Consider the following 25,474-nt stretch of genomic DNA (forward strand, 5'->3'; position numbering starts at 1 on the left):
TTGCCGGGTTAGGCTCTGGTTCGCCATGACCTCGCTCGAGACAAGTGGTTTCAGACAGTGTGTGTGTGTGTGTGTGTGTGTGTGTGGGAATGCTTGGAAATCTAAAATATGCTCTTTCCCAGTGACACTAATGCAGCAGACATTAAATAACCGTAGAAAACAAATATTTCTATGAAACATCTAAGTGCCTAAGACTTTTGCACAGTACCGTGTATGTCACTTTGGGGAGCGAGATAGGGGGACCGAAAACGTGTTTTTTTGTTTTTTTTTTTTTTTTTTTTAAACAAATTAAGAAAGGTTGGGTTTGGAACCCAGCAGCAGGGTGCGATGGCGAGTTTGGAAAGTGGCGCTAGGATCATGCAGGAGCTCCGCTAACTCCACCCTCCGCAGTGAGTCAGGCCAGGGCCCCTGCCTCGAACCAAGGGGGGGGCTCATCTCCTCCTCCTCTTCCCGTTACTCTCCACTTATCCTTACTCCGAGCCGGAGGCCCAGGCTGCGAGGATGCCTTCCTTCGCAAGCATCGCGCTTCTCACCTTCTTGAGCCTCGCGCACGCGACTATAGAGCCTTATGATCTGCTCTTCGACAGCGCCGTGGAGGCGTACTACAGGGGGGACTGGATGGCGGTCATCCTGAACATGGAGCGCGCGCTGCGGAACGAGGACACGGTCCGCCGCGTGAAGGCGCACTGTCGGCTCTCCTGCGCCAATCAGACCGACTTCGGGGACCCCGTGCCCGGCCTGGGCGTCCCGATCCCGGGCAGCGGCTCCGTGGAGGACCTCGCCTTTTTCCGCAGAGTCTTGAAACGGGCCGCCTGCGCGAGCTCGTGCGAGACGGAGAAGCTGGGACCCCAGTCTCTGCATAGTGTGAGCGAGGAAGTGGAGCTCGAGTTCAAGAAGCGGAGCCCCTACAACTACCTACAGGTGGCCTACTTCAAGGTACGGCCCGGGTCCGAGAGGAGCGAGAATGAATCGCGCAAAAAAAAAAAAGAAAAAAAAAAAAAAGTCCGTGGTGGACGTTTCGTGTGAGATGATCGCTTTTTTGAGACACGCACAATGTGTGTGTGCGCGCGGACGCGTTTGATGAGCCGGTTTGTTACTTTTGTGTCAACTTTCGGGGCACTGAGTGATACAAGTTTTGGTATCGTGATTGACATACAAAAAAAACCCAGTAGAAGAACTTATTCAATATGTAGAACAGTAACATAATAACACGCCTCTACATGCGAAACATCTCTAAATCATTGTCTTTGGGGAGTTTTCTGTTTTGCAGATCCATTGATTTACGGATCGCACGTGTTGTTTATTCATCGCGGGTTCCCACAATCTTCATCCGCACATCTGAGATTATATATGTCGTACGTGTGGTGAAATGAGGTACTTCTTCGGCAGGGTAGATCCACGTATTGCTCCCCACCCCCAGCTCGGGACGGTCCCAGTGCCACGTCGTTAGGTGGAGTTTGCGGCCGCTCCGAACCGCGGGCGCTCGAGTCGCGCAGTCGCCGGGAAAAGATGATGATGATCTTTCTTTGTGGTACTGCGTCAAAACTCATTTTATGCATGAAAAAAAAGAAACTGCGCTATTGCTCATGAAATTATTAAGAAACACACACACACACACACACACAGTATGAGTATACTGAGTACCAGCAGTCCGCTCTCAATCTCAGCTCCTTATAATGAACAGACCCAGCACTTCATATGTGCTTCTCCTTGAACTCTTTTCATTCAGTTGTCTTATTAATAATACTGACACATAAATTTAAAAACAAAACCATTCGAGTGTTACAATTTTCAATATATTTAATATAAGGTTAGTAAAGTGAGAAGGCCAAACTGGATCACATTCTGTAGAATTTAGGGAATACATGTTGTGTGAATGAATGAACGAATCTGTTATTAATGGGGCAAATGGATAAAAAAAAAATTGTTGGGTAGAAATTGATAGAAAATATTCTTTAAATTTACATGTATTCATTTAGCAGACTCTTTTCTCCAAAGTGAGGCACATCTCATAGAAAATACAATTTGTGTTTGACATTAGGAGAACGAGACATAGATGCAGACGTGTTACACTTAAGTGCGGTTAGTTTCTTTCCACCATATGAACCAATTTTCATCACACAAATAGCCGCATAAAACTTTATCAGAATATCAGCGATTCCTGATCACCTTTCAAGTAATTTTTTTTTTTTTTTTTTTTTTGAGATACATAAACATTTGTTACATTGAAGGAGTAGCTGCGTGAAGGATTGATCTGGGCATGATCTTAAAGTTATGGTGCATGAACATTTACATCTTACATGAACTTAAGACATCATCATAGGCTAAGTGAATCTGGAAGAGGTGAGTTTTAAGACCTTTTTTAAATGTGGACAGGGATTCAGCAGTTCTGAGTGAGAGGCTGAGGTTGTTCCACCACAACGGAGCCAGAACCGAGAACCTCCGTGCTTTACCTTTCGTGCGTGAGACCAACAAGCGGAAGAGCCTAGCGGTCTGGTTGGGGGTGCAGTAGATGATCAGGTCATGTAAATAACTAGGAGCAGGTCTATTGATGCATTTGTAGACAATAACCAGGGTCTTCAATTTGATCCGGGCAGCTATAGGAAGCCAGTGCAGAGAAACGAGTAGAGGAGATACATAGGAACACTTTGGCAAGTCAAACACAACTCGGGCAGCAGCATTCTGTATCATCTGTAGAGGTTTGATGGCAGTAGCAGAAAGGCCAGACGAGAGAGTTACAATAGTCCAGACAGGATGTCACCATGGCCTGGACAAGTAGTTGCACATTATTGGACAGCTTTATGATCAGTCTAATTTGGTGTCACATTATAAGGTATTATTTATGAAGGATTAACAAAAACACTGTGGGCACTGTGTCATTTTCAGCAATAGTGTCGACTAACTTGTTTCGTTAATGATCTTTCACCTCAAATGTGTAATTGATCTGCTTATAGTGCTTTGTTTTGACACAAGTTGATTGATTTTAATTACAGATCAGTATGCGCTGACTAATAACTGCATTATTTCAATTAGTCTTAATTTATCACATACTGTAGTACACGGAGTCTTAAAATGTGGCATATTTAATTTTACCACAATTCACCCATTAAGCAGGGTTTTCGTATTGTATTAATTCAAGTAAGTACTTTGATCGAGGTGGTATGAACCATTATATTTGTGTGGATGACAACATTTCCCTGATGCTTTTCTTCAAAGTCACTTAAGGTTATACTTATTTCTATAGCTGGGTAATTTTAATGGAGCAGTTTTAGAGGAGGTACCTTGCTCAAGGGTACTGCTGCTAAGGGTGAGGATTGAACTTGTGACTTTTGAGCCACAGGCAGCAGATCTACCCACTACACTACCCTTACAGGTATCCTATGGCAGCCCTGAACAATACAATACCTGTGTGTATAGCAGTGTGAAAGTTCAAAATTCAGAAATGCTATCATCTGGACCAATTGGAGTGAGAGCTGAACATTAATTTAATGTGAATTACTTGTTGGGCAGAGGGGGTGCGGTGGCGCAGTGGGTTGGACCGCAGTCCTGCTCTCCGGTGGGTCTGGGGTTCGAGTCCCACTTGGGGTGCCTTGCGGCGGACTGGCGTCCTGTCCTGGGTGTGTCCCCTTCCCCCTCTGGCCTTACGCCCTGTGTTGCCGGGTAGGCTCCGGTTCCCCGTGACCCCGTAAGGGACAAGCGGTTCTGAAAATGTGTGTGTGTGTGTGTACTTGTTGGGCTTTCGTTAGATCAACAAGTTGGACAAAGCGGCGGCGGCTGCCCACACATTCTACCTCGCCAATCCGGACCACATGGAGATGAAGCAGAATCTGGAGTACTATAGGATGATGGCTGGAGTCCAGGAGACAGATTTTAAAGATCTGGAAGCCAAGCCTCACATGGTGAGACAAGTCCCTCCTTGAGCCAATAACTTGATTTTAACCTTTCCTCCAGTCAGCTTTGAAAGGCCATTTATGCTATGCATTTCTAGTGATTCTCTTTATAATGCAATGAGTACAGTGCATTATAAAGGGCCCAAGGATGTTTGCATGGGTTATTTACCGTATCGCCATGTCATAACCAGGGTTGTGCACCATGTACTTGCAGCAGTGTTTAAATATTCTGTGTACGACGCAAGTGAAGGTTCCTTCTTCTCACCACAGACTTGAATTTGTGGATTTTTGCTGATCCGTCGAGTGTAGATCCACATTGAAAGTTGGACAGTTTCTATCTATCTTTTTGTCCGTCCGTCCGTCCGTCCATCTGTCTACATTTTTTGTATTTCCAGGTGGCGTTCCTGCAGGGAAAGAAGCTGTACAGTGCTGACCAGTTCAGTTCTTCCGTTGAGCACTTTGAAACGGCAGTGGAGGAGTACTTCACCGCTGACCAGGAGTGTCGGGCGCTCTGTGAGGGGGGTTATGATTATGATGGATACAACTACATGGATTATAGCGCCGACTTGTTCCAGGCCATTACAGGCAAGTATGGACATGACATTTGTCAGCAGTTTAGGAGAAATACTAATTAATTGTTAGTAACCAAGGGGGCACGGTGGGTTTGGCCAGGTCCCACTCTTTGGCAGGGCTGGGGTTCGAGTCCCGCTTGGGGTGCCTTGCAATGGACTGGCATCCCGTCCTGGGTGTGTCCCCTCCAGCCCCATGCCCTGTGTTGCTGGGTCAGGCTCTAGCTCGCCCCGGCCCCAGTCAGCGTGTGTGTTAGTAACCACATTGCTCACTGCACTGCAGCTATATCCAACAGGGCTATCCATCTCACAATCTTTCTTTACACTTATTCGTTTCTCAGACACTTGTCTAGACGGTAACATACCACGAATACTACGCAGTGTTTAGCTGACGCATTTGTATGACCTGACTTAAAATGCTAGATACGCTGCACTTGAAATCCCTACAGTCGTTCACCCTTTTCTACAGCAGAGCAACGTAACGCACTCCTTCACACATTCACTCACACACCCATTTAAAGTAAAACACACGTCTTTGGATTGTGGAAGGAAACTAGATTGCCCAGAGTAAGGCCACACAGATACAGGTAGAGCATACGATCTCCACACAAACTGGGTTGGATTTAAACCTATAGCAGAAAAGATGCTGTGAGGCACCGGTGTTACCTGCTGAGCCAGCATTTTTTTATCGTTGCCTAAAGGGAGCCGTAATTTTTAAATTAACAGGCTATACATGCACACACATGTCTTATAAATATTACAGTGAAATGCAGGATTGAGGAAGTACCAGGGAGAACTGCTAAGACATGGTCCTTCAGAAATCCCATTACCAGGGTTAATATAGTATTTCCATGTATGAACTCACTGCTGGGGTGTAAAAAAGGGATCATTTTTTTATGTCATAGGGTAGTGCACTTACCATACTGTCTTGTACCCCTGCACAGACCACTACATGCAGGTGTTGAACTGCAAACAGAACTGTGCCGTGGAGTTGGCCACCTTGCCTGGGAGTGACAACCCTCTGGAGGACTTCCTGCCTTCACACTTTAACTATCTCCAGTTTTCCTACTACAACAGTGCGTCACCTACTCGCCATCCGTGCTCTTGATTGAATTTTCATTTTCAACTACATATTGAACAGAAATGACGGGGGTGCTGGGGTGCAGGGGGGCATGACCAGGTCCTGCTCTCTGGCGGGTCTGGGGTTTGAGTCTTGCTTGGGGTGCCTTGTGATGGACTGGTGTCCCATCCTGGGTGTGTCCCCTCCCCCCTCCAGCCTTGTGCCTTGTGTTGTTGGGTTAGGCTCCGGTTTGCCGCGACCCCGCCTGGGACAAGCGCTTTCAGTCAATGTGTGTTTATTGAATAGAATGCTTAGTTTTTCTGTTATTTTAGTATAGTGACAAATTAACTGTTTTGTCTATGATGTAAATCATGGTTAAACGTCAGTCCTAATTGGCTGCCTAGTACACTGGATTGGGCTCAGTGTCAGCTCTCACTGGCCTTTTTGGCATAACGATTTGGATTCTGAGTCACAATAACAGGCGTCGTAGATGTAAATTAAGCACCAATTAAAGATATTCTGAGTCCTGCAGGATTTCGGTCAAAGTGTATGGGATTTTGATGCTTAAACCAGCTCCACTGTTTTAAAGCATAAATGCTCCTACTTTCCCGCAGGTGAGGATTATCAAAAGGCCATCGAGTGCGCCAAAACCTACTTGCTGTTTCATCCAGAGGACGAGGTGATGAACCAGAACTTGGCCTACTACTCATCTATGCTGGGGGAAGATAAGGCAGCTGCCATCTCTGCCAGAGAGGTACCCACACAGAAGGATGAAGGATGTCTTTTGCACATTTGCTAAAAGGCTCGATGGGATTTGATAGGATTGGTTTTACCGAAATATAAAAATGCTTGTGTACAAATGGCTCTGTGGTATGAGCCCATATGTGTGCTTTATTTTCCCATGAACCCTCATTCCACTTTTGGCTTTTGGCTTGTTTCAAAAGACTATAGTAGGCCATAATTACCGTAGTACTGGCAAATCTCTGGGAAATGCGGAAATGAGGGAGTAAACTTGTTTCCGCTTTGGCATGTTAGAATTTCCAGGTAAGAGGTGAACTCCAACCTCTGGCCGAAGGCTCTTGTTGGTAAATGTTTATTTTGCATACTGATGAAGCGTGAGGTAATGCTCATGTAAAGACAGCTTATACTTTGCTCTCCACTAAATCTGATTGACCGACCCAAGGTCACGTTGCCTCTTGGGTCGAACCACATTTACATTTATACTTTACACTATCAACTTGTTAATCTTCCTAGTACAATCATTCTGTCCACTTGTTCATTGGACGGCCGGTGGCATAGTGCTTAGTCCTACTGCTTTTGGACCCGACGGTTGCACGTTTCATTCCCATCTCCAGCAGCAGTACCCTTGAGCAAGGTGCTTACCTTAAAATTCCCCCCAGAAAAAAATTCCCTCACTATTTAAATGAGTAAACAGTTGTGAGAAGCTTAATCTGAAATTGTCCATGGCCTTAGAAAACAGTGCTAAAGTGAATATAAATGCTTTGCTCCAAAGAATTTATGATGTTAATCTACATAGTACAATCATTATGTCCTGGATAATTCTACTGGAGTAGTTCTTAAGGTAAGTACTCTTAAGCAAGGTACTTACTAGAGCCAGAGGGGAGATTCAAACCTGTGACCTTTGGGTCCTAAAGCAGCAGCCTTAAGAGCGTTAACCACTAAGCTCCCCTCATCATTAGTGAGGGTTGTCAAACAGTGGTTTTAAAAAAGGTAGCAATGCATCACGACACAGCAGCTTATATCATATATGAATATGTGTTTTGCTGTATGATAGTTGGGGGGCGTGGGGGGTTTGGCTGGGTCCTGCTCTCTGGTGGGCCTGGGCTTCGAGTCCCACCTGGAGTGCCTTCTGATGGACTGGTGTCCTGTCCTGGGTGTGTCCCCTCCCCCTCCAGCCTTGCGCCCTGTGTTGCCGGGTTAGGCTCTGGCTTACCGTTCCCCTGCTCGGGAGCAGCGGCCTCAGCCAATGTGTGTGTGTGTGTGAGTCATTTACAAAATGTATAACATATGAGTGCTCCACCTTCAGACTGTCCACAGGCACGTTCGTCAGTCTTTGCTGGAAAAGGAGTTGCTCTATTTTGGTTATGAAGTCTTCGGAATTACTTTCGTTGACCCTGTAAGTGCAACGATTTATTCTGCTATTCACCCTCAATGCTGATGTATTGTGTTGGAATCTGTTGTACAAAATGTGCTCATGCATTTTACGGTCTTCTATTTTAGGATACAGTAATACCTTGCCCTACGTTGTTTCGCGTTGCGTCAATTTCGACTTTACGTCGGTTTTTTGTTAAATATATATGGAAAAATAGAATTCGTCTTCAGTCGGCTGATGCGACTTTACGTCGGTCAGCCGAAAATAGTAAAAATCGTTAAAAACTTAAAAATCTCTTAAAAACAATAAAAAAGTGTAAAATCAAATAAATATAAACATTAAAATATATAAAATAATATATTGTAATCTATAAAATCAATTAAAAGCTTAAAAATAAAAAAAATTATCTTATTTGCCGTTCGGCACCGATAACGCAGAGGTTTTTTTTTTTGTTTTTTATTTACTTTAGCATTAATTGAAGTGTGTACCCTTAAGGGGAATGCTTATTAGGGGTTTATAGGGGGTCTAAATGGGTTTTTTAGGGGTTATTTTATTTTCCGTTGTTTTTCGACTTAAGTCGCGCCCTTTGGAACCAATTAACGGCGTAGGGTGAGGTATTACTGGGCAGAATTAACTTTACCTTGTGGTAATTATTGTACTTCACTGACAATAAAGAGCTCTGAATTCTCAGTATTATCCTTATGTACTGCATCACACACGTTTTTGGAAACAATGCAGGGTGGCTTGCATTTCTGTAAAGCCCCCCAACTTCCCTGAATTCTGCATTCAGACCAGATTTTTTAGCATTTTCTGCTGTGGACCATATGTGATTTAAACACGTTTTGCAAGAAGGAGTGAAGTCAAATAAATGACGTTTAAATTTTTAATGCCAGCGTATTAAGGGTCCCTTGTCTTCAACCTGTTCATTTGTCTGAGTGCCTGCTGAAAGTTTGCAGTTCATCTTAACTTGCTTCACTCATTTTTCAGGACTCATGGACCCCTGCTGAAGTCATGCCTCTGAAGCTGAGAGAAAAACAGAAGTAATTTATGTTATCTCATTTACAAACCACTGCAGGGCGCTCACGCTTATTTGAGATTCGGTTCTAGATAAATCGCCTCCGCGTTTCCCTGCAGGGCAGAGCGAGAAACGGCAGCTCGGATCACTGAAGAAATCGGCAACCTAATGAAGGAGATCGAGAATCTTGTGGAGGAAAAGAACAAGGAGTCAACTGACATTGCCAAGATGGTGCGGGAAGGTGAGAGGAGCGGTGCAAGAAGAACTTGGTTCTGAAAACAAATAATGTGTCTTTTAATTTTTATTGTTTTTGGCATTTGAGAGATTAGGAAAAAATTTTGATCACAACACAAGTGTGTATGTATGCATTTATTTACTTACTTATTAAAATTGCACCTTTACCTGTAAGGAGGTACAACTTGGGTCTGGGGTTGAGTCCTCCTTGGCGTGCCTTGCAATGGACTGGCGTCCTGTCCGGGGCGTGTTCCCTCCCCCTTCGGCCCTGCGCCCTGTGTTGCCGGGTTAGGCTCTGGATCACCGCGACCCCTCTCAGGACAAGTGTTTGTAGACGTGTGTGTGTCTCTGTGTATGTGTGTGACATAACAACTCTATAACACAGGAGAAGTACAGTGTGAACAGCAGTTTGTGAAGTCCCTGTAGGATCCAGTTGTCTTCAGTGGACGTCTGTGATTTTACTCTCCTAGGGGGGAGCGTGCTGTTTGATGACATAACCGTGACCATGACCTCCAAGAACTTGAATGGATCTCTGAGGGTGGTGCTGGACGGCGTGATCACGGACGATGAGTGTCGGGAGCTGCACCGTCTGTCCAACGTGAGCGTACAGAGCGTGGTCGACCTCTGTCGGAGGAGATGGCCTTGCAGTCACTTTGTCTACGTTAGGAGTTGGCATGTGCAGACTGACCTTGATTCCTTTCTACCGTAAACCCTACTGACACGCTTCTGCCGTCACCGAGTATACTCAACTCTTGATGTATGAAGGTAATACAGTCCTTCATAATTATGCATAATGCAAGTTCAACACCCAGTTCCCATTCTTTTAAATGGGAAAAAACAAAGGCAACTTCACTTCGCACAAGGTATAGAAGAGTGTCAACCCAAATAAAAGTGTAGCTTAGGGGCTCCTCTAAAGGTCCATATTTCCTGCTCACTTCCCGACAAAAAATTAACACCCGAGCAAAGTGAAACATATAGTAATCAGCAGCGTGCCATAAAAACACAAGACTGTATTGTCATACAGTTTGTATGTTCATCAGGTGGGCTGACCTTGTGGGTTACCTGTGAAATTGGTGGTTTTGAGTTGATTATTAATGATGGAGGCATAATTATTAATAAATAATTTAATTTATAATTATTCATAAATGATTTACTGTAGAATTTATTAATACATTAATGTAATTAACTTTGTTATAATATCTTTTATAATATTAATAATATTGCTTTGAATGCACTTAGTTGTTATAATGACTGAATGTGTTCCAAGTGCATTCTTTGCATACCTAAATTTCTCATGTAAAAGTGAAAGTGTGGTATGTAAATGAGAAATTAGGTGTAAATTACTGTTGTTCATAAAAGTGAGCGTGTCTTACGGGAGTGTTCCTTTAACGAGGGGTACCTGTGTCTGAAAAGTGACTGCTATGCTTCTGTATTTGCAGGCTGCCGCTCTGACAGGCGATGGCTACCGGGGGAAGCCCTCTCCCCATTCGCCGAGTGAGACGTTCCAGGGAGTGACCGTCCTGAAAGCCCTGAAGGCACGGTTTTAGCATTCTGCAAGTCCCAACACCAAACAGTCCATACTTCTCTATGAGACCCATCATAGATTCGGGGACAACCGGTAGTGCGTGAGATTCAAACCCCCTCCTGGTATAATGCCCCTGAGTACAGTACTTACCTTAAACTGGTGCTGTGAAAATGTGCCAGCTGAATAATTAAATTAGTTTATTGTATGAAAATTCTAAGTTCTCTTACAGGATGCACACACACACTGACTGAAACCGCTTGCCCAAGTGGGGTCGCGGCAAACTGGAGCCTAACCCGGCAACACAGGGTGCAAGGCTAGAAGGGGAGGGGGCACACCCGGGACAGGACGCCAGTCCATCGCAAGGCACCCCAAGCATGACTCGAACCCTAGACCCACCAGAGAGCAAGCACAGGCCAAACCCGTTGCTCCACCGCACTCCCCCTCTTATAGGATAGTGCCAGCTAATTAATAAATGATAACAATAATCAAAACTGATATTCATTTCCGTTTTGGGAGATGCCAAAATGTTTATTCTTTTTCAGTTTGTTAGAAGGAGGAATTTGCTGCCAAAAAAAGAAAATCTCAGACACATCTGACAATTTTTCACTATTTACTGTATTATAAATATTAAATATACTACTCATACACATAGAAAAAAAAATCAGTACTTCAAAAAGGGCTGCTAATACTGACATTACCCATGTCATCCTGCCTCTTTAATTTTGCTGTCATGTTCTGTGACCCATGTTTATGCTTTGTACTCCAGATGGGACAAGAGGGGAAGGTGTCCCTGAAGAGTGCGCACCTGTACTTTAACCTAAGTGAGAAGGTGCGCAAAGTGATGGAGTCCTACTTCCGCCTTGAGACGCCCCTTTACTTCTCCTACACTCACCTGGTGTGTCGCTCCGCCATCGAAGGTGAGCCCGTTTACCTGCCTGCTGCAGAAATATAGTTAAACCTGCTAAAAAACACACACACACACACACACACACACACACACACACACACACACACACACACACACACACACATTTTCAGAACCGCTTGTCCCCTACGGGGTCACGGGGAACCGGAGCCTACCCGGCAACACAGGGCGTAGGGCCGGAGGGGGAAGGGGACACACCCAGGACGGGACGCCAGTCCGCCGCAAGGCACCCCAAGCGGGACTTGAACCCCAGACCCACCAGAGAGCAGGACTGCAGTCCAACCCACTGCGCCACCGCACCCCCCTGCTAAAAAACAGCCTTGTTAAATTATTTACCTTAAATAATCAGTGAAAATCAGTAGTATAAAATGTTATATTTATAATGCCTTGAAAGAACATTTATTTTACTCAAAAGGTTTAGTAAAAGCAAACACTGAAGACATTTCAGTTATAAAACTTTTATGGAATTTGGAAGTTTAGATGTGTAAAGGTGTATATATATTTAATTTCTTATTACATTTTTTTTTTTATTTAGCAGATGCTTTTCTCCAAAGCAACTTCCAATGAACTGTATACACCTTATTCACCAAGGTGACTTACACTGCTAGATACACTACTTACAATAGGTCACTCATCCATAACATCAGTTGAACACACACTCTCTGTCACTCAAACACTACGGGGGAACTGGAACGGCATGCCTTTGGAGTGTGGGAGGAAACCAGAGCACCTGAAGGAAACACACAGAGACATGGGGGGAACAAAAACTTCACACAGCTTGAGCGGGGATCGAGACAGGAGCACTACACGCTGTGTCACCTGTTACTGCTATTATTTCAATTCGGTTTATTTTTATAGAGCACTCTTCTCCCACTGTGACACACTACTACTGCTACTAATAATAATCATAATAATATACACACACACATTTGCTGAAACCGCTTGTCCCAAGCGGGGTCGCAGCGAGCCAGAGCCTAACCCGGCAACACAGGGCGTAAAGCTGGAGGGGGAGGGGACACACTCAGGATGGGACGCCAGTCCATTGCAAAGCACCCCAAGTCGAACCCCAGACCCATCAGAGAGCAGGACCTGGCCAAACCCGCTGCTCAGCTGCTCCACCACACCCCATTATTATTATGATTATTATTGTTGTTGATGATGATGATAATAATGACTGCTATTTCAGATATGATATTATACTTATTTTAGCTGGGACTTGTTATTGGTTGAGACAGTTAATGTGCTATTAAGGAGGACATATATGAAGTAGTTATGTTTCTCACCCGAGAAGTATAGTGTTAGTTTGCTGACATAAACAGTGAGTAAATACCACGTAGCCAGGAGAAAAAACCTCTTCCAGTGAATAGTAAGCCTGTTGTATGAAAACAGTACATATTTTCGTAAGCCATCGTAGCGCTGTTACATTGTGCCGGACCCACTTATAAGAGGGCTGAGTGTATACAGGTGGTCCCGACTTACGATGGGGTCACGTTCCCCGAAACCCATCATAAATCGAAAATATCGTGAGTCGAAAATGAATTTAATACACCCGATCCACACCTGTGCGTCACAGACTGGGAGATGCGGATCGCTGCCGCTGCCCAGCATCACGAGAGAGTATCGCTCTGCATATCACTTGCCCGGGAAAATCTCAAATTTCAAAATTCGAAGTACCGTTTCTACTGAATATCTATCGCCGGATCGCCATCGTATAGTCGAGAAAATCGTAAGTCGAACCATCGTAAATCAGGGACCACCTGTATCAGCCTCCTGCAGTGGGCCCTGTCGAGGTCCATGGGGCTTGGACTTTTGACTCTGCACCACTCGTTGTTAATGTCTCTCTTCCTGTGCAGACAAGCAAGAAGGCCGTGTAGATCTGAGCCACCCTGTGCATGTGGACAACTGCCAGCTGGTGTCCGAGCTCAACGAGTGCATCAAAGAGCCGCCCGCCTACACCTACAGGGACTACAGGTACCAGTCGATCTGAAAGTCCCAACATGTTGATAAAAAATGCAAAGCATACTGCTGACTTTTCTTCCTTTATGATTTTCCAGTGCAATTCTCTACCTAAATGATGACTTTGAAGGTGGAGATTTTATCTTCACAGAGATGGATGCCAAGACAGTCACAGTAAGAATCCTCGTGACCCTTCTTGGAATCCATTTATGCCACAGTCCCATGGAAAGGTTCAGCTCCCATGGCGATAACTAGGAGTGTAACGGTGGCTTAATAGTGCGTTTTCACAATGGTGCTCACAACAGTTGTTATACAGTAAGATTCACATTTATTTAGCAGACGCTTTTCTCCAAAGCGACTTCCAATGAACTCTGTGTAGTGTTATCAGCCCACACACCTTATTTGCTACGGTGACAAACACTGCTAGATACACTACTTACACTGGGTCACTCATCCATAAATCAGTGGAACACACACACGCTCTCTGTCACTCCCACATTATGGGGGAACCTGAACAGCCTGTCTTTGGACTGGGAGGAAACCAGAGCGCCCGGAAGAAACCCATACAGACATGGGGAGAACATGCAAATTCCACACAGACTGAGCGGCGATCTAACCCACGTCCTCTCACACCACCCAGGCGCTGCGAGACAACAGCTCTACTCGCTGTGCCACCATGTCAACCCGCCTGACTTGTGGTTGTTGTCTTCCAGGCCACGGTCAAGCCGCAGTGCGGTAGAGTCGTTGGGTTTGGTGCTGGGAAGGAGAATCCACATGGAGTGACTGCTGTAACCACGGGCCAGAGGTGTGCCGTCGCCCTGTGGTTTACATTAGACCCCAGGCACAATGAGAAGGTATCACCCCGCTTTCCCCCTTGCAGTCAACAGATGGCGTTGTGGTTTAGGAACTAGACATTGATAGCCAGACGGTAGTTTGTCAACGCTTCTTGAAGGGTGATGCTGCCCTTCAGCAGAGATTCTTTCAGTGAAATACGGAAATATAGAAATAGGTATAGTGTCAAATTGGGATTTCACCAAATGTCCTCTCAGTGACAACGAAAAAGCCAGCAAATGTAACCAGTGACAGAAATAAATCATTGTGATATGAGTACTGCGGTCTTTAGTGCTGATATCTTGATGTAAACTGTTTACACTATTAATCTTTAATTTCAGATAATGTTTTATTTAAATAATTACATAAAAATCTTAGTCAAGTCAAAAAAAAATTCCCTCTCTCTCACTCATGTTCATTAGTATTGAAATATTAATGGTGGTATTTTTTTTTTTTTCCACTGAAATATTTTTAACCTTTTGCAGATGTGATTTTAGTGAAAACAGACTTTATCGCGCTTCATATTGTTGCCATCTGACTTTCTGACTGGATGTGATTGAGGCAGAGGAGCGTAAGGATTGTTTGCGTTGTTCTCAAGGAAGGTAAAGCCGAGGGGGAATACTTGGTCTCACGTTTTCTTTGGCGGTGTTAACTTTCAGGAGCGAATCCAGGCGGAGGACCTGTTAAAAATGTTGTCGAGCCCAGTGGACGCTGAATTCCAGGGAGACGCAGCAGACAGCAGCTCCGGGACAGATGCAGCATCTGAGAGTGTCGAGCGAGCGAAAAGCCCGGAGCAGACCGTCAGCAAGGTGGACCGACAGGCGCCTGAAGGATCCGTGAAGGAACAGGACGATCGCAAGCAGGAGCAAGAAGGGGACAAGGCAGAGCAGGAAAAGGCAGAGGAAAGAAAGGTGAAGGAGGGAGGTAAAAAAACGGACAAGAAAACGGACAAGAAGGCCGCAGGAAAGGCGGACAAGAGCGCTGCACAGAAGACGGGCAAGAAGACAGGCAAGAAGACGGACAAGAAGACGGACAAGAAGACGGACAAGAAGACGGAGAAGAAGATGGACAAGCAGGCGGACAAACGGGATAAAGCGCCATCCAAAAAAGCTGGCAAGAAAAAGAGCAGCGCTGATTCTGCGTCAGAGGCACGCGGGGGGGACACGGAGCAGTCAACACCGAACGCCACGGAGTCCACGTCTGGGTCACCCGCCGTCCACCCGCGGGACAATAAATCAGATTCCCAAAACGGGAAGGATGAGTTATGAGTGTGTTTTTAAAAATGTTTTTATGACTTCAACAATTCAGTGAGCGTGTGTGTCGAACAAAAGCGTGTGGGACTGTTACAGTGGAACTGGACTTGCCTGCAAATGTCTCTGCATGAGTGATATGAAGTGATTTTACAGAAGCCAACACATCATGGGCTGCAATTGAACCATATGGCAGTAATCAACATTCTTCGAACATTATATTTCACGACACTATTTATACGGTTTCTGTTCCATGGTGCTTTCTGGAAATAACGTTTGCAATTGGAGTCTTCTGTTTTTTTTTTTTTTTGTATTTTCCTTTTGGAAAGTTGTTAACTATAGGGGGTAAGTGTGTGATACCGATGAATCTTGAACACCACATTCCTCAAAAAAAAAAAAAAAGAAATACCACATTGAAGCAATTCATGCACAGGAGATGTTCTCAAGAAAATCGAGCTCTGGAAATTATTTTTTACAAATAAAGTTGTTTTTCAACATTTGCGTAATCCTGAGCAGACTTTTTTTGTTAAGAAAAAAAAAAAAAAACAGTAATTGAAGTTGCTATGAATCCGACATAGGAAAACGGATTTTACGTAAAATGTTCACACATGCAGATTCAAACATGCACAATTTTCTAAAAAACAGTTATCCAATACTCACACTAGGTGGCAGGGCAGACCTACAACTTTCAGTGACTTAGTTATTTATTTATTGAATGAAGCAGAGAGATGAATTTCATGTTCATAATTTTGAATTAATGCATGCATATTTGCATCAGAAAGTTGCTTAGTAATTTTCTACATTTCTCATTCATATTAGATATTAGCATTATATTTGCTTTTATTAATTTAGCGCACATATTTTTCCAAAGCTCCGTAAGACTCCATGTAAACAAAAGTGCAATTCACAGCAGATGAATTAAACATATACGATATATTCGTTGTAAGTGCCTTTGGAGGACTGCATCTGCTAAATGAATAAATACAAACGTCTTGATGTAGGCGTGTTTCTCGAAGCACGGTTTGGCCATGCGTTACACGAGGAGCTGCATATAGAATTGATGGGAAACACTAAGGGGATCATGAGAGATGATTTACTGCATATTTGTGAAGCAGAGAGGACATCAGGAGAGAAGTGGATCCATCACAAGTGTGTTTTGAGATCCTTCTTGAATGCTGAAAGGGATTCAGGAGTTCTGATGGTTAGAGGTAACTCATTGTACCACATTGAAGCCGAAACTGAAAACCTACGGACTTTTGATTTTGGGCCACTTGTAAATGGGACCAGTAAGTGCCTAAGGACAGCTGGTAGTGTCCTGGTTAGAACTGCTGCCCTTGGACCTAAAAGTTGCAAGTTCAGTCTCCAGCTGTAGTACCCTTGTGCAAGATTCTTACCCTAAATTGCTCCAGTAAAATTATCTGCCTGTATAAATGGGTGAATAATTGTGATCTTAACACTGTGAATCCCTTTGGAGAAAAGTGTTCTGAAAAGTTCTTGGTCAGCTGGAAAGGCTCAAGGGCAGAGACCACAATAACAGCCTGGACAGAGTAGGAGTCATCCAGGTGGGATATCACCATGCCCTGGTCCAGGAGCTACTTTGAGTTTCTTGTGAGATCTGGGTGGATCAACATATCTGCTTGCCTCAGAAATCTGTGGAAGTCTTGACAAATATCTGTAAAAAATGATGTTTCACCATTAATGATTATTTCAAATTTAGCTGACTCCTTGTCCAAGGCCACTTACAATTTTAAGTTTGCATGTAATATTACTTCTAATCATTTATCTTTCCATACAGCTGGATATTCTTTTTTACTGGCACATTTACAGGCTGCTAAACTGGCTAAGGGTACTAAATTTGGTCGAGAGTCTCAAACAGTGGGGGTCTGGGGGTGCAGCGGTGCAGCGGGTTTGGCCAAGGCCTGCTCTCCAGTGGCTCTGGGGTTCGAGTCCTGCTTGAGGTTCCTTGTGATGGCCTAGCATCCCATCCTGGGTGTGTCCCCTCCAGCCTTGTGCCTGGGGTTACCGGGTTAGGCTCCGGCTTTCTGCAACCCCACTTGGGACAAGTGGCTTCAGACAATGTGTGTGTGTGTGTGTGTGTGTCTTAAGCAGCTGGTAGTGTAGTGGTATGAGCTGCCTTCGGACCCAAATGTTGCAGGTTTGAATCCCACCTCTAGCTGTAGCACCCTTATGTGAGGTACTTGTCCTCCTGGAGAGAAGCATCAGTTGGATGGATTAATATAAACTCAAGACCCCCTAGTAGGGGGGTGCAGTGGCGCAGTGGGTTGGACTGGGTCCTGCTCTCCAGTGGGTCTGGGATTCAAGTCCCGCTTGGGGTGCCTTGTGATGGACTGGCATCCTGTCCTGGGTGTGTCCCCTCCCCCTCCAGCCTTATGCCCTGTGTTGCCGGGTTAGGCTCTGGCTTCCCGTGACCCCGTATGGGACAAGCGGATCAGACAATGTGCGTATGTGTCAAGACCCCCTAACCATCTGCTTCTTGCATTATGAAATATATCCGCTGATATTTTAACAATAGGCAACGCTGCCAAATTCGGCAGTGACAAGTATTGGTATGGTGGTGCATAAAGCAAGGCTGCTGTGCAGCAGCACCTGGGAAGTATGAGAATGCACAGGTTTGACCCCCGCTCAGTATGTGTAGAATTTGCATCTTCGCTTTAAGAACAAACAAGCAAAAAACATTTCTTTTGCAAGTGAATTGGTAGCTCTAAATTATCTGCAGTGTGTGTAAGAGTGTTTTCACTCGTGTATAGATAAGTGACTCACTCCAGGTGGTGTATCAAGCACCGTAAGTCACCTTGGGGTGAAAAGATGTGGGTTAAATACTACCTAGTATTAAGGGGCAGCTGGTAGCATAGTGCTTTGGCTCCAAAGTTCACGGGTTTGATCCCCACCACCGGCTGTAGTTCCCTTGAGCAAAGAACTTACCTTAAATTGCTCCAGTAAAAATTACCCAGCTGTATAAATGGGTGAATAATTGTAACCTTAACACTGGAAGTCGCTTTGGAGGAAAGTGTGAGCTAAATAAAAAAATGTAATCAATTTTAATCCTATAATGTATGAAAATTTTTGTCTCCCCTCAAAAAAACCCCCAAAAAATTAGTGGGAAGGTGATCAGGAATCATTGATATTCTGAGTTTCGTATAGCTACTCGTGTGATGAATATTGGTTCATATGGTGGAAAGAAACTGTACTTCAGAGTCACACGTCTGCATCTGTGTCTCTCTTCCTGCTAATGTAATGAACACGTATTTTCTACGAGACGTATGTCGCTTTGGAGAAAAGCGTCTGAAACATGAATAAATCGAAATGTGTAAAGAGTTTAGAATTTCCAATAGATAAATAGATGAAGCGGGTATGAGATACGATCTGTGGGTATGAGATTCGGTAAAATGTATTCATGGTACCACTTTTTGGAAAAGGCCTTTGCTTTTGTATTCCACACACAGAAGCTTGACACCAGCTTGCCTCCACATATCTCAATGAGGGTACTGTTATGTTAAGTGTGTTGACTGCGTGGGTTTTGCATGTAAATGAAACCATGCCTACACAAGTCGGCAAGTGCCATAATGACAGACCATGCAGCTGACATATTTTACATTCACATGGGATGAAACATTAAATGACCGTGATATCCAGAAAAGGCACATCACCAGGCAGACGGTTAATTTTGCAAAACAAGCTGTAAACCGAAGGAAACTGTTAAAGAAATAAATTTACACAATCAATTTACATAAAACAAACAATAGGTTCCAAAAGCAAATCTTTATGAGTGAGGCTCGCTTCGGATTTCCATACAGGGAAGTTAAATAGATTCAACAGAATAAAAAAAAAAAAAATGCAGTAGCACAATTTATTTCTGGAAAAAATAGAATTTTAAACTTTGCAGTTCGCTTTATAGTATAAACTGGAAGTTTACTTCTTTCTTTCAATCATAACAATCAGTACTTTTTTTTTTTTTTGTAATGCACATGTTGTTAAACAAGTTGATTATAATTGCAAAGTGATGCTCGAATGATACCCTGGGCAGCTGTTGTATAGAGTGCAGCCCTTCTCCAACACTCATCCTTGTGTTTGTGAGACAAAAGCTCTCTCTCTCTACTCCTACAACCGTGCTGTAGGAGGAAGAAGAAATGAGCAGAATGTGAGGCCCCGAAGGACAATGTCCTGATACTTCAGAGAGTACAATTAAAGAAGGAGCAGGCGATTTGGTAACTCTCAGCAGCATCACTCTGAACAAAATCCGAACTGTCCTGAAAAACTTTTTTCTTTCAGCAACATGCGGTGTTGTGACGAAACACTTCAGCTCCAGGTTCTGATAAGATGGTCATGACGAAAAGTTCTGCAGTGATCTAAGTGCTCAGCCATAAACATGAGATGGGAATATATGCTGGCACAGGATTTCACGAGGATGAGAAATATGTTTTGTGGTCCACATTCGCAATTTATAAGTGCACCGCAGTCACGACCAGAGTAATTCCTGAAGGGTTTGCTGCTGTTTTTTAGAATTAACTCGACTTTTTCAACGTTGTCCGTTGACTTCTGTTCATCAAAGGCCGTGTTCTTAAATCTAACAGGGGTGTCTACGCTCTAGAAATAATGGAGACTTACTTTGCGCAGCACCATAAGCTGCATGGCCTTGGACCCTGGCGTGTTCACTAAATCTCCAGCACTACACTACACCATCTGCTATCTCTCATCTCAGTACTCACTTTGTGTATCACCACGAATCCGCTTACTGCTTAGTTTCAAGGCTTCACCCGTGTTTCCCAGCAGTTACTCAGCTATTCTCTGAAGCACAACCCCACCATGAGGCTAAAATTAATTTCCCCTTTGAACAAGACAGAGAGGAATATAATTCTCAAGAAACTTTATTTCCAATGCTTTCAAAGTTCTCATAAGCAAAATTTTAGCGTGTGAAAAAACTTTTCTGACTGATGACATCAGTGACATATCATTATAATAGGTGGTATGTGTTAATATTTTTTATTATTCTTTACATTTCATGTTTCATTCATTTAGCAGACTCTTTTTGCCAACGTGACATACATCTCATCGAAAATACAACGTGTTCATTACATTAGGAGAAAGAGACATGGCTGCAGACACGTGACTCTTAAGTGCAGTTAGTTTGCTTCTTTCCACCAGATGAACCAATGTTCGTCAAACGAGTTTTTTTATTTTTTAGTCGTTATTTAGTTAACCCCTTTTATCGGTTTTAGCTCACAGCGTCTGTGTTTGGACGAAACAAGAAGAAAGTCCTCGACAACGCAACTAATCTTTTATAATGTACATAATTTGGAACTGATGAGTATTTAAGGTTTTCTCTCGGACATCTGGTGAATAAGACATGTGCTTCCACACCACAGTTTAATGTCAATGGAGACAAGAAGTAAAATTTATGCAAGGCATTACTGGACTTAGATGCCAATTGTTCTTACGGAACACCCATAAAAGTGTGTTGAAATGTTCTTTTTCCACACAAGCTGTCATTATCTTAGGAGCAGACTTTAATTAGGAAACACTGACCTTGGCCATGGGATGATTGCTGTACTAATGTACCTGAAAGCCAATTAAAACCTACAAGCCTGGAACATATGACCCAGTAAATGGCTTCCTGTTAAAGGTCATGATTCAGACCCGCCAAGGTTTGCATACAGACCTGTTTAATGAGACCAGAATCACTTCCAAACTTGCTTCAAACAGCTTTAAAAGTTAATGTTTAGTAATGGCAAGAAAGTATTACCTAAAGCCACACTTTCCGCAGGTACTGCATGATTTGTCTGTGATGATGATGAAACTGATGTCATTTTTTCGTGAATACCTGTTTCCTGGATTGTGGTTTTTTTTTTCCACAAGAAAAGAAACATTTTCAGAGATGTCACATTTTTCTGCTTCTTTTAAGATTATATATAGCTGCGTGCATAGTTATATATGCTGTATTGTATGATCACATTGTCTTTTGACATCCTAATTAACCATGGCTGTTGTTTATAGGATCACGGTGAATTTAAGTTAAAGGATATATTCGCAGTCTGCCAACCAATCAAGTATTTGTATGACCTGCATGGATTTCACTACCAGCATATTAGAAGTGACTGAACAAAATAGACACCCCTGGCTTGCAGAGTGATAATTATCATTAAATCATAATTACATTTTTAAAAAAAAACACTTACAAGTTCAGTTTGGAAAATAATTAAAAAAAAAAACAAAAAACAAACATACCCATTGAAAGCAACTTTCCGAGTTGGATTATGTTCATTTTGCTTCTGCCTTGGACTGGGTTGCAGATGAAAGTAACCATTACTCGTTTCTAGGGAGACAGACCCAGCACGTCCTTTCCTTGGCAGGATTAGGAAAGACACAGCAGGCAGCGGCCTAGCTAAATTAATTCCAACTCTTTGACTTGAAAAGGTGACTGTGAAAATAAAACAGCGGGCTAACAAGACTTGACATGGACTTTTGGTCTCACTCCCTTGAAGCTGGAGGATTCACAGGGTGAATACATGCGTCCTACACCTGTCCGGAACCTGTTCTTTCTAGGCCTGTTGCACTGCCTTGTATACGTCTCCTGAAGGACATCTCACACTGCTTCCACAAGGTGGCTTCAAATGTGGCTTATTGACACTTTGTTCTTAGCTTACTGAAACTCTGAGCCCAAAAAAACAGCACAAAATAGTTTTTAACATAAGCTAATCATTTCTTTCACAATGTTATTGTATCTGCTTAAACTGGCTGTAATTCTTACAAAATGCAAATGAATCTAGTTACTGATAAAGCGTAATAAACACTTTCAAAATGCTTTTCGTGCCTCTATTTTCTCTCAGAGCAGTCTACAAGAAGAAGTCTAAAATCTAAATGAAGCTAAGTGGAACTTTCATAGGATCAAGTTAAAAAATCTATGATTGAAATCGAAAAATCTAATTCAACACATAAATGAAAAAATGCTCAACCTCATGAATACTGATTAATGAGGCCACCGGTCAGTTATAACATGTCTGAAAACAAATCGTGTCGTGGGAAACAAAGGACCCATTGAAAGCTTTCGACGCATGCTCGGAGCGTGAGTTCAGCAGGCAGCACGATGAACCATCTCCTTATTTGCAAGACATGGATCATTTCTGTGCCTGCCTGGGACTGGCTCCAAGGATTCGTGGTGCAGCTCTTCCCGAGGAGCCCCACTCAATGGAGAGCCCATCAGCTCAGACTGGTTAGGTAGGTAGGCCCCTCCACTGTTCCACACTCATCTATGCCCTGGCTCAGGGTGTGACAAGCACATGTAAAAAACACAAACTACACTTTAGGATTTCATCAGCAAATAGACAGACGTTGATTTCTAAAGAAATCATCCTTGCGTGGAAGATTTCCGTAAACTTACCTCAAGAGACCATTCAGACTATACTAGTACATATTTGCAGCCCTCCTACTAAGATGTTTCTGATGGTGTAATTTCATTAACATGGAGATCTCCAGCACCCATGTACTTAAATTATATTAGCTTGTTTTAATAGTTGGAAGAAGTCTGATATGATAAATTTACTGTTGGGATGAAGAGTTAACACGGATATCAGATCATACCATACCAAAAAAATGTCTTCATTAGACAACTAGTAGCCTATTAGACAATAGACAACTAATAGTGGTTGAGTAGTTCTATTTCAATAGCTAAACTTGCTTTTAGATGACGGGATATTATTATTCTGTTATTTGTTGACACACTTAACCCACTTAACCATAGCAATTTACACCATAGATATTTTCTTTCACTGTGTGTATACAGAAGAATATTTTATCACAACATTTTACTTACGGACGGATTCTATTTCAGAGCTACTGTAGTCCTAGGACTCAAGTGAAACCGACCATGTGTGCTTTGTAAATAAATTCTACCGTAAGCCTTGACTTTACACTCTTTGCCTGACATTTGTCACACATTAAGAAATGTATCTATTTTACTTCTAGTTTTGAAATAAACCAAGTGCAAATCAAAGTTCATTACCGAGGGAGCACCGGTATGATTTCAGTGATGCTTTTTGTTGTCCTCCAGATTTGGTAGTCAGTGTTGTACGGTGTTTGTGTTTGCTTTACAGGACATGCTTTTTCCTGATTAAGGCACCCAAAGAAGAAATTATACTTCTCCAAGCGTCAAAGCTGAGTGGATGCGTTAAATGGCATGTCCAGTTCTGTCACACAACCATTTCGAGCAAGAAGGTTACATCGATGTTTTCCGGAAAAGGGATTGTAGAAAAAACCATGCTGGACTCCCCTCACCTCTTATAGACTCCGTACTGCTCATTGTAGACCTGTCAAATGAAGATGTCGCAGTTGGTTGTCATGGCACCAGGGGACCCAACTCCTGGCCCTCAGCCACTAAACTTAAACGGCAGATGGGAAGGAAGGGTAGGCCAGTTTCATGCAAGAGTAAACGGCATGAATAACACAGTGCCACACATATATTCCTCCTGTTGGAAATCTCAAGTGCCACAAGCAGTTAGTGTGATGATATCAAGGTCATGGGAATGAATACAGTGACTTTCACATTTGTTATTTAGCTTTCTCATGTACGTGTTTAACTCCTAAACAAGCACCCAACTGTAAAAGAAGATAATACTCGATTAATCCCTGCAGGGAAATTCACAACGTTCATCAAAATGCTCATCCAGTCAGAGCTGCTTATAAAGGGGATATGTTGACTCTTAATCTGGGTCACTGAGGGAAAAGTAACAAATTAAACCTTTTTTTTCCCCATCGTATTTACAAAACCTGGACAGCATTCCTGCGGTTGTACGCAATGTGATTTGCGGTCGGCCAAAATGGCTGCAATTTAAAAAGATGATTCAAAATGAAAACAGTGACACACACATAAACTTGCACAGGCCCTGGGTCACTCATGTGATGCTGATAAGAGAAGTATAAACATACCAGTTTTCAGTGTGAAATGACCCAGATTCGAACCAAACCAGCAGACACATGCATCCACTATGGACCTGTTTGATCTATTGGGCCTTTGCAAGCTTTCATGAATGAAAGGGCAAAGAATTTCAAACACAACATTAAAAACTGTTTGCTGATGCACTTCCAACTGGAGTCTGCCTGTGCAGAAGAATGTCCATCCTCTTTTCTTTTCCTTGGTGTATAGAAGTACAGGGCTGTGGCACAACAGTGGATTAGCCTGGCACATTCCTTCCAAATCTCTTCATTCTCAGCCCCCTGAGCCCAGTATGTCTCAGCAGGAACCATGTTGATGTTGGCTGTACCCCCCCGCACCTCCCATCTCAGTACCTCCCAATCTCCACAGACAGCTGCTCCTGGCCAGTTCCAGGTGGGAGCACTCCAGGAAAGGCAGCCTCCCGGCTACACTCCAGATAGGCATAGATTTTTCATGCTTTCGGGTGCGTGGGAGGCTTCAATGGACCCGTCCAGCCCCGATGTCGCGGTATGGGCAAAACGAGGAGGCCAACTCTTTTACCCTTTTCAGTGTGCCCAGCCGTCAAGTGTACTCCGACGTCCTGAAGACGGGGGGGGTATTCACTCCCCCTTCAGACTCCTCTCCCCGGTGGAGACCAGTGCAAGGATAGAGGGTAATTACAGGACGCTAATGGGGGGCACACAAACCCAGGAAACAAAGGCCCTTCCTTTCCCATGTCCGAGCACGTAGAACAGGTCCCATCTCTGGGAGGTCCCATCCATGCATTGTGAACAGTCCGCTCTTGTTAGCTGGAAACATGACTTCTCGTCTTTGATCAAGTCAGCTGACTTTTAAGCTGAGCTTAGTGATGGGAGGGCCTGTAAAATCTAAAGAGGGGAACAGTTTGAGAGAAGCGGTACCTCTTTCTGAAAACAAGGCATGCTCATGCACATGGTTCTCACGGGCAGACTACAGCTCACGGCAGACAAATTGGGAAGCCATCAAAGTGGCTTCAAGAGGATCACTGAGAGTCACATGTTATTCCTATAAAATGGGAAAAACAGTGCTCCAGTCAGTCATCGATTCATTTAAAGGTCAAAGTAAGCTCAATCTCACAACTTAGGAACCTTTAAAGGCATGCTTGCAAAGGATGCAGTTATTATATTAAACGGGAACATGA

General features: G+C 43.5%; 1 protein-coding gene across 1 annotated transcript; it reads left to right on the forward strand.

The window, feature by feature from the left end:
- Positions 1 to 464: 464 nt before the first annotated feature.
- p3h1 (prolyl 3-hydroxylase 1) lies at positions 465 to 15,819 on the forward strand. The gene is made up of 15 exons (XM_018758539.2): positions 465 to 936; positions 3,747 to 3,899; positions 4,286 to 4,475; positions 5,404 to 5,535; positions 6,134 to 6,273; positions 7,567 to 7,656; positions 8,620 to 8,672; positions 8,767 to 8,888; positions 9,352 to 9,479; positions 10,321 to 10,416; positions 11,173 to 11,323; positions 13,185 to 13,302; positions 13,386 to 13,461; positions 14,001 to 14,141; positions 14,778 to 15,819. Exons 1-15 carry the CDS (start codon positions 502 to 504, stop codon positions 15,384 to 15,386), a joined length of 2,634 nt encoding a protein of 877 aa, XP_018614055.2. The 5' UTR covers positions 465 to 501; the 3' UTR covers positions 15,387 to 15,819.
- Positions 15,820 to 25,474: the final 9,655 nt, after the last annotated feature.

Source organism: Scleropages formosus, chromosome 2, assembly GCF_900964775.1.
Source record: "Scleropages formosus chromosome 2, fSclFor1.1, whole genome shotgun sequence".
In the NCBI taxonomy this organism is placed as follows: Eukaryota; Metazoa; Chordata; class Actinopteri; order Osteoglossiformes; family Osteoglossidae; genus Scleropages; species Scleropages formosus.